We start from the raw sequence: 13,067 nt of genomic DNA on the forward strand, positions 1-13,067 counted from the left end.
GCAGGCGCTCTGCCTCTCGTGACTCTCTGGCAGGGCTGTCGTCCTCTCCGTTAAGGCAGGGTTTGGACTGATGGCAGTAGGATGTGACCTGACAGCGTGCTGGCTGGTGAATCTCTGGTGTCGCTTTTAAAGCACCAGCCTTGTTCTGTGGTGGTTGGAGGCAGTGCTGGGAAAAGAGATGGCTCCGGTGTAGCTTCCGGTTTCGCTGATCGAATCTCCTGTTGAAAGCAGACTTGTGTCTTTCTCAGCTATGTGCCACTGACTGTAGAGAACGTTGAGGTGGAAGAAGGAGCTGCAACAGGGGTGGACTTCTCCCTCCAACCGACTGTCCTGGTGCCTGTTCCCGCCCCTACGGCGGCTGCCGCCACTCCTGCCCCAGGCTTTGCCGCCAGTGCCGCTGCCCCAGCGAAGACAGCGAGCCCGACTTCTCTCCACCAGCCGCTCCAGCCTGAGGACTTTCGCCACCACCACTTCCCGGACATGGAGATCTTCCTGAGGAGGTACGCCAGCGAGTACACCAACATCACACGCCTCTACTCGGTGGGCAAGTCAGTGGAGCAAAGGGAGCTGTATGTGATGGAGATATCGGACAACCCAGGCATCCACGAGCCAGGTAACCGGCCAGCCCCATGAGATCCTTCCCTGACCTATTGCCTGCACACCTCCAGAACAGAGCATGTGCCAGGGCCTCTGCCTGGTGGGCTCTCGGGGTATGTCTGTGCTGCCCGCCAGATCAGTGGGCAGCACTCGATCCAGTGGGGGGTTGCAACACGTTGACCCCCCAGCGCGCTCTCGTCGGCTCCTGTACTCCACCAGAGTGAGAGGTGCAGGCAGGGTCGATGGGAGCGTCAGTGGTCAACTCGCCGTGGTGAGTCGATCTAAGTAGGTCAACTTCAGCTTCATTATTCACATAGCTGAAGTTGCGTGACTTGGATCGATTTCCAGCCCCCCCGCAGTGTAGACCAGGCCTCAGATGCCTTGGACTGTGGTGGGAGCTGTATGCGCAAACTGGGGAGGATTGGGGGATGGTGGTTCAGTCATACCCAGACGGATGGATTGTGAGCCCTGCCTGGCAGGGACAAGGTCACCTTGTTTGGAAATAACAACCTAGCACATTGTGGGCAGCAGTGCAATTTCAAGAGAGAGGCATGTGTAGGGAACGCTTGATTAAATGAGGATGCCCTTCCCAGTGGTTCTTTTGCAGCCCGTTGCACTGCTGGGGGGGGCCTTGGCACTGTCATGTCTAGGCTTATTAGTATTTAGAAAGCTTTGCGAGCAGAACTGTTTCCGCCTGCGCTCCTGGGTACGGATGCCGACTGGTGCCCTAGAGTCGTAGTGTGGCTGGCCCTCCCACTCACGTTCCACACGTGGCAGCTATAATACAAGCCAGACATTGCAGACAAGGTAGCCAGACTCAGATGCTCTGCACAGTGCCGCCGGGTGGGTTGCACACTCAACCCAAAGTATGAAACAAACCCGTTGGGTAGATTTCCTGAGCTTCCCAGGAAAATGGGGAGGGGGCCCCTGTGGGGGCCTTCCTTGGACACTGCCCACTGCATTAGCCCCTCTTAGTGATGCAGAACTCCTGTCTTCCTCCTCTGACAGGTTTCAGAGTAGCAGCCGTGTTAGTCTGTATCCACAAAAAGAACTGGAGTACTTGTGGCACCTTCGAGACTAACAAATTTATTTGAGCATAAGCTTTTGTGAGCTACAGCTCACTTCATGGGATGCATCCTCATCTGAGTCACTCAAAGGGATTCCAGGGGGATCTCAGTCTCTTTGAGCTATGCAAGGAACTTGCCCCTAGAGTGTATCTTCCCATGGAGTTGTCCTGTCTCAGTAGCCAGGCTGATGCCATCTCACTGCAGGAGGTAAACTGGGAGAGCGGTGACAAGGACTGCAAGTGGTTTCAGGGGCCCATCACAAGTGGGCTGGAGGTGCTAGTGTTCACACTGGCTTTACAGTGTGCGGGGTGTCAAAGCACTGCTGTTATAAGGAGAATGCATTCTTTCTGTTGCTGAAATGTCTGTTCTGCCCAGGTGAACCAGAGTTCAAGTACATTGGGAATATGCATGGGAATGAAGTAATAGGCCGAGAACTGCTTCTGAATCTCATTGATTATCTCTGTAAGAACTTTGGAACGGATCCTGAAGTAACAGAGTTGGTCCTTAATACCCGAATCCACATCATGCCCTCCATGAACCCTGATGGCTATGAAAAATCCCAAGAAGGTAGCTCTGCCCTTTACTAAACCGCCTTCATGCATGTAGGTTCAGTAGTGGGCGTTGGGAACTGTCTCAGTCATGGTGAAAGGGCCAGGAGCCTGATTTGTGTTGCACACAACTTTTCCTGTCCCGGACGGGCAGAGAGCTGGCCTGCTACATCTTTGTGGTAGGGTAGATCCACTTGTTCTTGATGTGCAAGGTGCTGTGCTTGAGTTCTAAGTGGCTGAGGTGCCCCTTATGCTTCAGCACAGCTGCAAATTGTCCTGCCTTAGTCCTCTTCTGTTGTAGCTTTCCCAAGGCAAATCTTTAAACAAAGAAACCCAGTATTGTCTAGACACAACTCGAGTGTGCAGCCTGTTTTGTAACATCTGTGCTAGGAGCCGGGCATTCTGAAAAGTGCTTTTCCAAGGATCATAAAATACAGAACCTTCTCATGAGGTTAGGATGGGTAAAGCAGCTCTGTGTGTGAGCTCTCTAAAGTTCGTAACTTTGCAGATTGGCAGGGCAAAGCCAGTTCCTCAAATAGTAGTTGGTCTTTACTTGGTTAAACTTCGATAGGCTGCAGTGAAGCTAGTTTTGAGATGTAAGCGCTGGGTTTTTTCTCTGACATCAGTCCATCTAGATTATTCCCCAGTTTAAACTGCACATGTCATCTCTCTGTGTACTGACTAATAAAATCAGAAACCTGGTGAGTGCAGAGGACAAAGGCTCATAATGGTGACCACTCCACGCGGCAGCCACCTCCCAGAGATATGCATGCAGGACATGGGCTCCCTACTTGGGGGAATAGATTGTGGGGGGGCAGGAAGCTGCAGGAAGCCAGCCCATTAGTATATCTCCTCAACTCCAGTGGGCTGGTGGAGAACGGAGTATTCTGGGTAAGGAACAGATGCATTGCTGTCTGTCGAAAGCAACCCCTTTTCCCCTTGCTTTGAGGTATACTGGTGATGGGTCTGTGCTGCTGGGGATGTAGGGGGATGCAGGCTGAATGTATTGTTTGTTGCTCAGGAGACAGAAGCAGCACAGTTGGCAGAAACAATAGTAACAACTATGACCTGAACCGAAACTTCCCAGACCAGTTCCTCCCAACGACCGACCCGCTGCAGCCAGAGACTCTCGCTGTCATGAACTGGCTCAGGGACTTTCCGTTCGTGCTCTCGGCAAACTTGCATGGAGGTATGTAGACAAAACTTACCTTGTGGGAGAAGGGGGTCACTGTGCCCCATTGTGGAGGCTGAGTAACACTGGGGGGCTTCTGCTCTGTGTCTAGAAGCAGCAGCAGCAGAAGTTTCTCTGTCTGGCCTGGCCTAAGGAATTGGCTTCCGTTGGCCATTAGCCAGGCTCTTCCCTAAATAGAGCAGTAGCGCATTAAGAAGGGGCCACTGGCAGAAGGTTACAGCCACTCACCCCTGGGGGGGACAGTTTGTCTGATCATCTTGAGGGGAAACTGTTACATTTGTTCAGAATCTGAACGATGAGGCACCCAGACCTCCTAGTGCCGAGGGCGGTAAGAGCACCAATAAATGAGCCACATTAAAGTCTCCATGGAATTAACTTCTGGGTGGTTCAGTGTTCTTCATCTTCAGTACATCTGCGGTGCCAGGCACTCAAATGGGCTGGATGTAGGGTGACCAGATAGCAACTGTGGAAAAACGGGACAGGGGTGGAGGGGTAATAGGTGCCTATATAAGAAAAAGTCCCAAAAAACAGGACTGTCCCTATAAAAGCGGGACATTTGGTCACCCTAGCTGGATGTCTGGTTTATGTATAAAATGAAGGGACCGAGAGGGAACTACTTGGCATCATTACCTCGCTGCATGGCTAAGCGGCTAGGTTCTCGATAATTTAATCAGTTGCCTCTTGGAGTGATGCTAAGTTAATAGTCACTGCATGCTAGCTTGTTCCCCAGACTTCTTGTGGCTGTAGCTGCTGGCAAATGGTGGTTCTGCAAGTACTAATGCACTGAATTCTTCAGTGCATTGATAAGTTGATCCAGACCTGCCCACAGTGTCGGGGTTTTTGTCCACCGGCACTGACATCAGGTGTCCCATAGTGCTCTTAATGCAACTTTGTAAGAATCTGTTTAGTTTATTCAAGACTTTACTTGTGCACAAATGTTCGTAACAAGAAGCCTTCCTAAGGGGTGAAGGGATGCAATATTCAGAACTGCTGCTGGTCAAGGATACCACGGACCCAAATTCCACTCCTTCTGTAAACCTCCTTGACTCTTGCTTTCCCATCTCATTCAAAAATTGTCCCCATGATCTGTGCCCAGCTTTCTTATGTGCAAGGGCAACATGCTTGGTTGTAGTGCTCCAGTTTCAGAATTGCTGTGACTTTCCTGGGGTAGGCACATTGTGTTAATTGTCTCCTTTATCTGCCTGGCTTAGTACTGCGGCTCACTCCATGCCTTGGCAAATACAGACTTGTTCTCTGGTGTTTTTTGGGAAAGCTTCCTCTACGCTAGGATTTAACGATCCATTATAAAAGCACACTAAGTAGAATCTTGTTTCCCCTGCAGGTTCTTTGGTGGTTAATTACCCTTTTGATGATGATGAGAAAGGAATAGCCATCTACAGTAAATCACCAGATGATGGTGTGTTTCAGCAGCTTGCACTTTCTTATTCCAAGGTAAAGCTATATTTAAAACAAAGCAATTGCACATTATGCTTCAGTAACTCCAAGTGACTGGTTTGCAAAAACTGCTGGAAAAAAACTTGCCCTTTAAGTGTAATGTTGCCATCCCTCCCTGGGTTACAGCAGAACCAGTCTTGCGGGCGGCTGTCATTGCGGGAGCTAATTTCCAGCATAATCAGCCTGACAGGTGCTGTAGGAGTAGAACGCTGTTGTCTTATTTGGAAGCCATTAAAAATTGATTATGCAAGACTCTGGGCTGAGGGACTGTAGTACATACTGTAAATGAGCCACAGCGGGAGTCATGGGCATGACCAGACATGGATGGGCTTTCCATGGCTTTAGGTAATCAGCACTGGATTAGCAGTAGCTCAGAGAACTGTGCTGTATGTGGCTATATGTATTCATAAATATCCGTCTGTATTTAATGTCTGCTGCCGAGTCCAAGATTCCACGTTAAGTCCATTACATTTTAATATGCAAGTGTCACCACGGTACATGCAAAGTCCAGGGTTCATGTGTGATCACTTCTGTTTTTCAGGAAAATACTCAGATGTACCAGGGCAGCCCTTGTAAGGACATGTACCCCAATGAGTATTTCCCCCATGGCATCACTAATGGGGCTCACTGGTATAATGTTCAAGGTAAAACACCACGTGGGGAAGAAACTGTTCATGGCCTTGAGTGCGGTGGATTTCGAGTCTCAAACAATTTTTCCATATGAATGTATCTGTGGACAAGATTCTGTCTTTAGAATTTCCTATTAATGACCTAGCTCTCTTCCCTGGTGGATCTAGCCCAGAGGGACCTGGGCCCCTTTTATAACCTCTAAGTTGTAGTTGGACAAAGTTATTCTGGACTGGGTGAATCTGTGCTATGCCTACCTGTGATCAGGTGGGCTGTGCTCTCCTGTGTTTGCTTTTGGCTATTGGGAAGGAGGGTTTATAAAAATTTAACTTAACTTGCTACAGTCTATATTTTTGAGGTCCAAGTGTGTAAAATGTTTAGTTCAGGAATAAATCTGTCCTTCCTGCATCTTGACAGTTCTCTGAAGCCTGGGGGAGGTCTCGCCCTGTATATAAACCTCTTCAGTTTTCTGTTACAAGGCAGCATTTTGCTGTTAGAATTTCACCCTATGTGTGTCTGACTTCTCAAAGCTCTACAACTTAACAGCCAGGGTATTTTATGATTGTTGTAAGAAGATTTTGAGGTTCTTAATTATAGTTCTGTTCTTTCTGCCTTAGGTGGGATGCAAGATTGGAACTACGTAAACACAAACTGCTTTGAAGTGACCATTGAGTTAGGCTGTGTGAAATACCCAAATGCTGAAGACTTGCCAAAGTACTGGGAGCAGAACCACCGGTCTCTGCTCCAGTTCATGAAACAGGTGAGATGCTACAGTAACCAGCCAGCAGGGACAGAAATGCTACGTAATGCTTTACAGTGCCTCTGAAGTACCCCCTGTAAGTCTGTTCCCATTAGGGGATCCTGAGTGTGTCTAACTCTGGGCTCCTCTGCAGATTGGAATAAGCACTGCTGCCTGGCCAGAATGGGAATTGTAGTGTCACCAGGGAAACCATCCTGATTATCAGAAAAAACACAAGATGAGCTGTGAACACAGCAGAAATCGTTTATAAAAGCTTAAGCATGTAATGTATTCTCAGAAGCAGGCTTAAAAACTTTACCTGGGGTATCTCTGCCTTTCAGAAGTCTGGCAGAGGCCCTATACTGCCATGTCCCTGGGATTTGGAATGGGAGTGCTGTGGAGGCATTTTCAGACGTGATGCTAAATGAAGGCATGTAGCAAAGTACTGTACCCCTGTGTCTTGAGTGAAACAGTTGTGCCCCTCAGATGAAACTGACTTCAAACGGGGTATTTACAGGGTACGTTTGGAACTTGGGCCTGGATTTCCTTCACGTCCCGCAGGACTGGAGCTGAAAGGGAATGTACAGCGATTTGCTGCTTGTTGCCGTGACTCCTGGGGTGCATGGACATCACAATGCTAAGTGGTGTAAATGCCCCAGAGACTTGTCACTGAACAATGGTGGTTTTCTGATCCTCTGTCCAGGTTCACCGAGGTGTCAAGGGTTTTGTGCTGGACGCCATAGACGGAAGGGGCATCTCAAATGCTACTATTAGCGTTGCTGACATCAATCACCCTGTCACCACTTATAAGGCTGGAGACTACTGGCGCCTGTTGGTTCTGGGGACTTACAAAATCACAGCCTCTGCCCGAGGGTGAGTGACTGGCACCTTGGACAAAGGACTGATCTCGGACAAACCTTCCCCTAATTCAGCTGTGTTGCTAGCTCCTCTCCCCTGCGGCCAGAAGTGAGTGCTGGGATTTGTGCTTAACGCCCCCTAGGGGCCAGCCAACTAACTCTCCAGTAGAGAGAATTCAATCCACAGAACTGCCAACTGTGGGAGTGCTTGGCTCCTCTTGTGAGAATGATCCCAGGTGGTTAATAAGTGGGTATGTATTTAGGAGAAACTTAAAGAGAGACAGCTGCTCAAGAATAATTTCATTAATTGCTCTGGATCTGCCAAAGCCTGGTCACCATTCCAGTCAAAAAGAAAAGGAGTACAAGCGGCCGTGATAGTCCCACCTGATAGCCTTGTACCATAGCAGCTGGACTGTTGAATTCCCCGCCCCACTTGCTGGTAGGAACTGTGGTTATATGTGGTGATCACTGTCTCCCACTCAGATTCTGGATCCTCTTCCTAGCATGGTATTCATAATGTCTTGTCTCAGAGCTGCCTTGCTATTGTTGGGTCTTGTTTTCCTTTACTGTGCACCTTGCCTTAGTATGTGATGGAGAAAAGGTTACAGTCTAACATGATGTCCAGTTGGGCAAGATATTGCAACAAATGGAGTGATTGAACTTACTTTCAATTTCCTTGTATGTCTTCTCCTCTGTCAGGTATAACCCCCTTACCAAGACAGTGAACGTCGGGGACAGAGGTGTGATGCAAGTCAACTTCACTCTTTCACGGACAGATTCCAAAGTTGAGGAGGGGAAGACCCCGGTCATCACCAATGGAGACACTAGCGATCCCTCTACCAAGGAGTTTGAGACCCTGATCAAAGACCTCTCAGCGGAGAATGGCTTGGAACGCCTCGTGCTAACCTCTTCAATGGACGTTTCTCCCTACCGCTACCGTCCATACAAAGACCTGTCTGACTTTCTCAGAGCCCTCAACTTGAACTACCCTCAGATCACAAATCTCACCAAGTAAGTGATGCTGATTCTAGCTCATGGCCTCCTAAAGGAACAGCCTGTGGCTGTACAGTAGCAACCAGCCTGTGATGTTCCTGCCATGAGTACGCTCACCACATTACACACACCGTCCCTGCCCGAAGGAGGCTAATCTAAGTGACAGACAATACCTGTAGCGGGTATCTGTACTGGATGTAGGATGAAGCTCTAATTTCAAAGCCATAGAGGTTCTGGGTTTTCACTGTAACCAAACCTTTTCCTGGGGGGTTTCAATCTGAGTAGAGGGCAGCTGTCTGGAAGGGGGAAGAAGACTGAAATATGAAGGGGCAAAGATGGGGGAATCCAAAAGGCCCTTTGGGGGAGGGAAGGTTGTAGGCAGAAATGAGCAGATACATTGTGTGTGTCTTGATGGGAAGCCAAGAAGCAGATGAGTAGGTATCTCAGTTAAAAATCTGAGTCCCTGACCAGCATTAAATGAGCTTTTGATCCATCACATGATGGAAACATCAAGGTCCTGGAGAAGAGCTGTATCTCTCTGGGTAAAGAAGACCCTGCCTCTGCTCTTGAATGCCAGATCTGTGTGTGCGTCTCTCCATATGCTCCAGTTAGTACCTTTACCTCTGCATTCCCTCCTCTCTAGCTCCCTCTGATCTTACCCAAATTGGTAGAGTCACTAATGAAAGCAATCAGTGGGAGGAGCATCCTGAATGGCACTGTCCTGCTCTGTCCCTCTGGTGTCCCATGCATTATGATCTCAGACATTCCTTTGTTCTTTCCTTTCTTTATGACCTTGTACGCTCTTCCAGATTACTCTTGCCCTAGAGACCACCTCTGGGTTACCGCCTTTAATCAGCCCACCCACTCGTGTTCCTCTGTTTGCTGTGGTTCTTCGCTTATGACTAGTGTTGGCAGATTTATATGCCTTCCACATACTGTTTGCCTGATTATGCCATGCCTGGCAATGCTAGTGTGTTGCCCACACTTACTCCAGAGCTGCTGTTCTCATCTGTAGCCTCTGAGCTTCCAGTTACATCAGTCCCTGGCTGTCGTCGTTGTCTCACTTCCACTTCTTTCATGAATGGCAGTGACCCATGGCTTGTGCAGTCAGCTGCAGCCTCTTCAGAGCATGAAATTTGGTTTGCGGTGTCCCTCTGTTCACTTGTCAGTGGGAAATCCAGTCACTGATGAAATGTAATCCTTGGGGTTATAGTCCTCACATGTCAAAAGTGGGGTTTAAATGGGCCTAGGCCACATCCCTTTTATACTGTATTAATTTAGTTGGCATATATGGGCTGAAGGAGTCAGAGGTGTTAACATGACCATGCTTGGCACCTCACAAACGTGCTGTAAATTCTTTTAAACTTTTTTTAAAGATACAGGAAAAAAGGAAAAACAGTTAAAGCATTTGAAATGTATAGGGGAGGGCTTTCATTTTAACAACATCCCTTGTTCTCTTACCTGTAGAGAATCTTGTCTGACCAGCTCCTAGAGGGCATTAAAGATAACTCTCCTGTTGGGGAAAAGAGAAGAAGTTAGTAGAGATAAGCTGGAGCTGTTAAAAGTCCAGTCCCACTTCCTAGAAGACCAAACAAGATGAGCACACATGAGGGAAGAGAAAAGAACAGCAGAGAGAAAATGTCGCTTCTGTCAAATTGTAACCTTGGTGCTAGAAAATCAGAGGCACATTGCATGGTCTTCTCAACCCCCCGAGACCTGGCAAAATGTTATCAGCGCTGGGCCATTTAGGACGTTTGATTTAGCTGCGTTTCTGGTCACAAGCTTACATCAATGTTGCAAAATATTGCAGTTTTGTCCAGATAAGTCAGACTTACTAGAAGGAAAAAGGAGAGAGAAAGAAAAGAGAAGAAATAAGGTAGGGGAGGAAATGGACACACATGGGGGAGGAGGGAAGACACAAATGTCACATCCCAAGTGGCATATGGGATCTGGCTGGAGCCTGTAGAGGTGGTGGTGTCATCTAGGTCCCCACCTGTCTGGTGAGGATGTCTCTCACGCTGCATCCCAGGGGACCTTAGGGTGACAGCCGAAGTGGTGAAGCTTGTTCTTTCTCCTTTATCTGTCAGCCAGCATTCCCCCCTGCTTTGCCTCTCTCATTTCTGTATTCTGCCCCCTACCTCCCCCCGCCCCCCAAAGTCTGTTTTTCCTTAAGGACCTCAGAAGGAGCAATGGGTGGAATAGCCCTCCTCTCTTGCCCACAAATTAAGACTAATTTCTGACTTTTTTTTTTTTTGGATTCATAGATTTTCAGTCCCACACCTTGATTTGAACAGTCCTTGAATTATGAGCAGGCTCTTTGCTTGGGCTGATTCAGTCTTTGACTCCCTTTTGCACCTTTTCATTTGTTGTAGGCCACTGTGGGTGGGATGATCTGTTTATTGGCCCAGCTTCTGTTGGTGAGAGATACCAGCTTTTGAGCCATGCTGAGCTCTTCCAGAGGTGACCTCTGTAAGCTTGAAAGCTGGTCTCTCACTGATAGTGTGTCCAATGAAAGATGTGACCTCCCCCACCTTGTCTCTATTGTCCAGGGGCCAACATGCTACAACATGGGTTATTCTAATGCTTTTGTGAACTTTGTGGGCCCGGACTGTGAGAAGGGACTGAAACGTGACCTTTTATCATAACATCCCCCTTCATCAGTTCTGACTGCTTGTTCACAAATACTTGTCATCTCCAAATCAGCTATTTCACTAGCTTTCCACATACCCGGCTTTGACATTCTCCATGTGTCAGATACTGCTGGAATAGGTTAAATTATCCTTTTGCTCTTACGCATATGTGCAAGTTGGTGAGTAACTTGAAGCCAAAGTTCTGTATGAACGCTGGCTAGGCAGGACGTTTACTGTTGTAGTCCCTTCCCTCTGTGTTACAGGGAATTCTCCTTTGTCCCTTTCTGTTGGGCAGCAGCTTTGCCCCCGTCCAGCCCCTTGTTGACCTGTGCAAAGGCCAGGCCAGAGGTGGTTCTTCAGCCATAAATAATCAGCGCTTCTGTTTCTCATCTGTTGTCAGCTTGGGTCACAGTGTTGAGTACCGTCAAATGTGGTCCCTCGAAATATCCAACAAACCCAACCAGTCTGAGCCTGAGGAGCCGAAGATCCGCTTTGTTGCTGGTATCCATGGAAATGCCCCGGTTGGCACAGAACTGCTCCTGGCGTTGGCAGAGTTCCTTTGTATGAACTACAAAAAGAACGCAGCCATCACCAAGGTAAGGAGCCAGCGTCTGTGACACCCTCCCCACCCGCCATGGGGCCCTAACTTGAACAAAGAGTGGTTACCGCCGAAAACCATCCTCTTCTTCATGCAGGGCTGTGGGTTATATGAAATCCAGATGACTTGGCGCGGGGTGTCTGAGGACAATGTAAACTCTGTTGGGGCCCAACCATGTGTGGTGGTGGGAAGGCTCCTGCAAAGATCATGGGAGTTGATGGTGGGTGGGTCATTCAGGTGTCCCAACCTCACTGTTGTGAGGCAGCTGGCAGCACAGGGGTTGCAGCAGCTGGCCTGGGTCTGCAGACCCCTGTCCCTGCCAGCTGGGGCACAATGGTGAAAACCCAAGGCTAACTCTTCTGCAGTGCTTCTTGGCACCTGAACAAGTGAAGGTGCAGGGAATTCTTCAGGGTCTGTCGACGTACTGGCTTTAAGATACTGGGTTTGTCTCTGAGGGAGGGGGGAGTCTGCCGAGCATGTTGAACTTAAGCTTCTCTCTGTGTGTAGCTCATTGACAGGACAAGAATTGTGATTGTGCCTTCCCTAAATCCAGATGGGCGCGAGATTGCTCAGGAGAAAGACTGCACGTCCAAGACTGGACAAACCAATGCTCACGGCAAAGATCTGGACACAGACTTCACAAGTAAAGCTAGTTAACGTTTAATCTCTTGGCAAAAACCAGCACAGTGGTGAACTGATCGCCCTGATAACCACTCTCGACTTGGTGTCAGTCATGTTGTTGTAAGGTCCAGCACCACTGACCTCTTCAGTTATGCCTCAGTTATTCTAACTAGCTGGGATATCATGATGATCTTAGAGTTGAGACAGGTTACAGAGGGTAACTGTAAATACCTTTTTTTTGCAAGGAAAGGAAAATCCTAGTTCATGATACTCTCTAGCAGAATCTAGAGATCAGACACCCCTAATGACTGATAGTGACTTCATGGTTGGGAGGGGGGTGGGGGGGTGGAGGATCTTTTAAACCCAGAAGCTCTCCTCCTTTTTGCTGCCATCCTCCTCCTCCATTATCTTGAGCTATTACATTGGAACACCACAAGGCTGTTCCTGACAAATGTTTTGGCTGGCTTTGTTGCCTGGGAATGCGTGAAGCACTGATTTGTGGGAACAATGGCATCAGTTATGTGACTGAAGTGGTGATAACATGCAAGAATTGCTCCCTAGATCATGGTGGGAAATAGTGACCTGCAAGGTCTATTGGAGGTGGTGGATGAATGCAGCCACTGACTGCCGTTAATTGACTATCTTGAGTGGCCATGTGTCTTTTTAAATGTTGTCAAGTGCCACTTGTTATGGCAGTGGTCCCCCAGAAATGCCTTTCTAATCACTTGCAGATGGCGTCAGTACAAACACGAGCCAAGAGTGTATTTCTGGAAGCCTTTACCATCACAGAGGGAAAGTCTTCTGCTGAGCTCTCGTGACTTCCTTTGTTCTGTTTTTAGGCAATTTCTCCTTGTATTCTGGGATGGGAGAGCCGGAGACCAAAGCAATCCTTGAGAACTTGATCCTGAAGCGAGATTTCAGCCTCTCTGTCGCCCTGGACGGCGGCTCTCTGCTTGTAACTTACCCGTATGATAAACCTGTGCAGACAGGTACAACTAATTCCTCCCAAGCCTCCTCACTCAGCACTTAGGATCAGTGATTGTTTCAAACGTCCAGTTTTCAGCTGCAGGCTTGTTCTGGGCCAGCATAGCTGGTTATCTGGGGTTGAGTGAGCTTGTCTTATTGCTGAATTGAGAGCGAAAT

General features: G+C 48.4%; 1 protein-coding gene across 1 annotated transcript in view; it reads left to right on the forward strand.

Moving 5' to 3' along the window:
• CPD (carboxypeptidase D) overlaps positions 1-13,067 on the forward strand; it is a 34,370-nt gene that overhangs the window by 14,482 nt on the left and 6,821 nt on the right. The window contains exons 5-15 of the mRNA XM_073315936.1: positions 249-613; positions 2,040-2,231; positions 3,234-3,401; positions 4,747-4,856; positions 5,401-5,503; positions 6,104-6,246; positions 6,929-7,098; positions 7,782-8,093; positions 11,106-11,301; positions 11,811-11,946; positions 12,764-12,913. Of these exons, the coding sequence (XP_073172037.1) occupies positions 249-613; positions 2,040-2,231; positions 3,234-3,401; positions 4,747-4,856; positions 5,401-5,503; positions 6,104-6,246; positions 6,929-7,098; positions 7,782-8,093; positions 11,106-11,301; positions 11,811-11,946; positions 12,764-12,913 (2,045 nt within the window). The remainder of the gene's footprint in view (positions 1-248; positions 614-2,039; positions 2,232-3,233; positions 3,402-4,746; positions 4,857-5,400; positions 5,504-6,103; positions 6,247-6,928; positions 7,099-7,781; positions 8,094-11,105; positions 11,302-11,810; positions 11,947-12,763; positions 12,914-13,067) is intronic.

Source organism: Lepidochelys kempii, chromosome 17, assembly GCF_965140265.1.
Source record: "Lepidochelys kempii isolate rLepKem1 chromosome 17, rLepKem1.hap2, whole genome shotgun sequence".
NCBI lineage: Eukaryota > Metazoa > Chordata > Testudines > Cheloniidae > Lepidochelys > Lepidochelys kempii.